General features: G+C 39.5%; 1 protein-coding gene across 5 annotated transcripts in view; it reads left to right on the forward strand.

Moving 5' to 3' along the window:
- The window catches only part of mettl15 (methyltransferase like 15), a 44,644-nt gene extending 40,767 nt beyond the window's left edge, over positions 1–3,877 (forward strand). For all 5 annotated transcript variants that reach the window (XM_034562129.1, XM_034562120.1, XM_034562146.1 and 2 more), the window contains exon 6: positions 3,278–3,877. In XM_034562129.1, coding sequence (XP_034418020.1) covers positions 3,278–3,708 — 431 coding nt within the window. In that variant the 3' untranslated portion in view covers positions 3,709–3,877. The remainder of the gene's footprint in view (positions 1–3,277) is intronic.
- Positions 3,878–4,708: the final 831 nt, after the last annotated feature.

Consider the following 4,708-nt stretch of genomic DNA (forward strand, 5'->3'; position numbering starts at 1 on the left):
GAATAAACACTATGTACAAAATAAAATGCAGATTACTGGATGTTCTTTGTAAAAATGGAAGAGAGAGAGCGAGAGAAGTGATGGCTGGTCAGCAAGTACAGCAGTCAACTATGACTTGTTGCAGCTTTTGTTTGAACATGTTGAGAGAGATGAGAGCTGTTAGTTTGAGCGTGTTTCGTAGTCACTGGATCTTAAACGGCGTTTGCTGTCCGAAATGTGCAGAAGATTTGAGAGGTAGCGAGGGGTCATTCCCAAAATGTATTTGTAGACCACGAGCAGCCAGTGTTGTAGCCGCCTGGCATGAAGGGAGGGCCAATCCACCAATCTGTAAAGATCACAGTGGTGGGTGGTGAAGCTTAAAAAGCCTAAACTGGAAACTAGCGCAGCTTTGTTAAATTTTACCCAACATGTTACTGAAAGGAAAGTTTGTTTACTTTGCTGAATGCTGACGGCAGGAGTCAAGAGAGCTACATTTAGCTACATTACAGCACACAGTGTGTGTGTGTGTGTGTGTGTGTGTGTGTGTGTGTGTGTGTGTGTGTGTGTGTGTGTGTGTGCGCGTGCGAATAGCCAGTGGGTAGGACATGGATGCATTGATTTAGAGCTACCAACAAGCTGTGTAACGTTAATTCTGACCCTGAGCAACAACATTAAATCGGGTGTGGTGATCTACTTGAATTAATTCAAGATTAGCGCATCAGCTTTCACTGCCAATTTAAAATGCATTTAGAAAAACACAACCTGTTGCAGAGTTCTGCAAGATGGAAACAAAAGCATCCTGTTTTTTGCTATTAAAACACTTCAAATCCACTAAATCCATCCATCCATCCATCCTCTTTGACTTATCCAGGACCAGGTATTGGGGGCAGCAGGCTTAGCAGGGTATTCCAGACCTCCCTTTTCCCAGCACGTTTTCAACTCTTCCTGTCACCAAAGTGTTCAAAGACAAGATATATCATGCCTCCAGTGGATTCTGGGTCCACCCCGGGGCGTCTTACCAATTGGAAATGCCTGGAGAAACTCTAAAGGGATGCCCTAGAGAGATAGGGTGATGAGCTTAGGCATCTGATCAGGATGCCTCCTGTACGTTCAACTGGTCACGGGCCCCTGTGTAATACTGTCGATTCCAGTCTTAAATGTTTTAAGAATGATTGATTGCAGTGTGAGTCACACCTTAGGCTGTTTAGTGCAGGAGAGAAATGCCACATCACTCACTTCTCTATTTATTGCCGTTTCTCATCGGGTCTATATAGGTGTCTAATTGCTAATTTGTCTTCTTTGTGGGGGTTATGAGTTGGTCAAGGTGAAATCAACTCGTCTCATGTATTGACATAAAGCTAATGTTTTCCCAACTTTAATGTGCAGCAACGTTTTTATACATTTTCAGTTAGAGTTCTGGCCTTAACCTTTTTAAATGAGCTGTGTTTACCATTATGAACATGTATATGGCAGAAAACAACTAATTGCTTTGGCACGACATAAGGAAGTAATGTCTGCCTGAGCAGAGAATGAAGTCGCTCTCCCTTTTGCGTGTGTTGTTATTCGATCTTCTCCTTGCTTTGTTGGTATAGCCGGGCCGTCCCGCACAAGCTTTCAGTGCATGTTAGTGCATGTACTGATCTGCTCGTCTCTCATACGGAGGTTACAGCTAATAATGCCGTCCCAACCGACAGCGATGTCGCGGAAGTGTCAGCCCCAACCTCCGATTCGCCCTCAGTTAAATATTATAAGCTCTGCCAGCACTCTCCCCTTGGTTTTTACTGTCTGCGCTGTTCGCTGTGGTAACAATGAGTTGCCGGCTCGTCTTCGCCATGTTGAGAGCCGTTCAGAGGCATCGAAATGCTCCCAATCTCATATCTTGTATCTTTAAATGTCCACATTTATTGACCTTTTTCGTACTTTATTCCTCATGCATTCTGCACCCTCTATGTTTTACTTATCTTGAGGTGCAAGTGTCTGTAAGTGTTCTCTCGAGTTTTGAGGATCATTGATATAACTGGATGAAATATGAAAAGATTTGTATGTAAAGTTCCCCTTCTCTAAAAGGCAGGTGCTAATTGTTCAGTAGTAGAGAGGTTTGGTGGGGGGATAGAAAGATAAATCACTTTTTTTATTTTACCGAAAGCAAGACTGAGTGCACCAGTCAGACGGCAATAACTAAAAAACAAACAATATTTGGGTATTTTTAAACATAAGTCATGGCATTGTCATCAAATTATTTATGCTCAGTAAGAATAACCTTTGCATTCCTCGAGCTGATAGTTCACGAGAGGCATTCGGCAATATGCATTAACCTCGAAACTGTAGGGACACATCAACCACATCAACACCACCTCCACCCTCCATCTGCTCCGCATAGAGCCTCCGATGGACCAGCCGCTCTCTCTCCACTATTACGTTGGCTTGTGTGTATACTTCAATAAAGTTACAAGTACTGCACATGATCATGAAAAAAATATATATATTTAATCTGAAATCTGAAACTGGTTATGAACGTGAAAGATACAAATGCTACCAACCCATCCACACATGCTGTCATTTTAATATGAATGTAGTTACAAGGGACACAAGGGTGAAGGTAGCACTCATACGATTTTGTTTGATTACTTTATTTAATTGACCGATGTGTAAAACTGAGTTACTCACAAAGAATGATACAAAAGCTCCGCTTTAAATATTATGTTCCCAGCGATGTAATACCTTTCTTGGAGAAAAGTCATTCAGCATTAAAACGCATAACGACATGACTAAATTGACTAAAGTACTCTAAGAGTCTTCGACTAAGACCGAAATGACTGATAAACCGACTTAATGGCCACACTCATCTTGTTTTTTCAGTCTTCTTGTGTCTTTTCATTGTACATTTTTCTTTAAAGTTGTAAATATTTTTAGCCTCTCCTGCACATTTTCAAAACACTTCATGTTTTCTCGTTGTCCGTAAGTCTGGTTAATTCTCGTTAATGCAATATCTCAGGAACGACCTTGAGTGAATTTGTCCCAAACGTCCACTGGCATTCAAGGTCGAACTGATTAGGATTTAGTGGCCAAAGGTCACTGGGACCTCACAAAATATATTTTTGGCCATAACTCAAGATTTCATAGGCTAATTCTGACAATTTCACACACATGACTAATAAGATAAAATGATGACATTTTGGACAGCCATGAATGTAAACTGCAACATGATTCAATCACGAGGCAGTACTTCTAGTTTTGTTTAGCTTGAGCACCCGGTTATCACAAGACCCACTCACTCTGCCCATCTCTTTGTCTCTAGGATCATTTCCTGCGGCTGTTCTCTATGCACGTAAAGACCGACTCCAAAGACCTGCACACGTGGCCACTAAGACTTTCCAAGCGCTGCGTATCTTTGTGAACGATGAGCTAAACGAACTACATGCAGGGCTTCGTGCTGCCCGGTCGGTACTGACACCTGGAGGACGTCTCTGCGTGATCACCTTTCATTCGCTAGAAGACAGACTGGTAAAACGATTCCTCCAGGGAGATGACTTGTCCAATCTAGATCAGTATCACTTCAGCCCGAGGAAGCGAGGCGCTGGGAAGGAAAAACTGGTGTATGAAAAAAGAGATGGTGGAATGGTTGATTGGCTTCCTCTGCGAAGAAAAGTGATCACCCCAGAAAAGGACGACGTCAAAGAGAATCCTCGAGGACGCTCCGCTAAACTGAGGGCAGCACTCAGACGTTAATTATGTGATGACAATTATGAGAGAACCAACATTTTCTTTCTTTTTTCATCAAATCTTTTGAGCTTTTTTGCATCTAGAGTAACTTTTTACAATTGATACTCAAAGCTAGTTAAGTGCATTTTTGTATACACAAGTGTGTGTGTGTGTGTGTGTGTGTGTGTGTGTGTGTGTGTGTGTGTGTGTATGTATATATATATATATATATATATATATATATATATGTATATGTATATGTGTATATATTTATATGTGTATGTATGTATGTATGTGTGTGTATATATATATATATATATATATATATATATATATATATATATATATATATATATATATATATATATATATATATATAGAGCAGCATTCTGGAGGCTACGAGGGAAAATAAAACACGAGTTGAAATATATACACACGTGTGTGTGTGTGTGTGTATATATATATATATATATGTATATATATATATGTGTATATATATATACATATACATATGTGTGTATGTATGTATGTGTATATATATATATATACATATACATATGTATGTATATATGTGTGTATGTATGTATGTATGTATGTGGCAGCAGTCTGTCTTTCTTTCTTTATTTTTGCCTTACTGAGAAGCCTAATGAGAGCCTGTGTGATAGCTGGTTAAAGGTCGATGTGGTTAAAATACGTGACCTTTGTGTTGTTGGCTTTTGTATTGTTGTACAAACAACTCAGGTTTGATCCAGTACTGTATGATACTGCGTTTGAGTGATGAATTAAGACTTTAATTGATTATTATATGATTAAATAATATATATTTTAATAAATGAGATGGTCTTGCATTGCCAATGTTTGACAGCATATTAGGTGGTTATTGCAGCTAAATATTTCAACATACAAAACAAAAACAATACAATTTCTCATTGACGTCTGTATTTCCCCTGAACCTCCTTGATGAGTTGCTCAAGTGAAACCTCTACTGTACCATATGAATCAGTAATGCCTCTAAATACTGAATGAC

The sequence above is a fragment of the Cyclopterus lumpus genome, chromosome 3 (genome assembly GCF_009769545.1).
Source record: "Cyclopterus lumpus isolate fCycLum1 chromosome 3, fCycLum1.pri, whole genome shotgun sequence".
NCBI classification, from domain to species: Eukaryota; Metazoa; Chordata; class Actinopteri; order Perciformes; family Cyclopteridae; genus Cyclopterus; species Cyclopterus lumpus.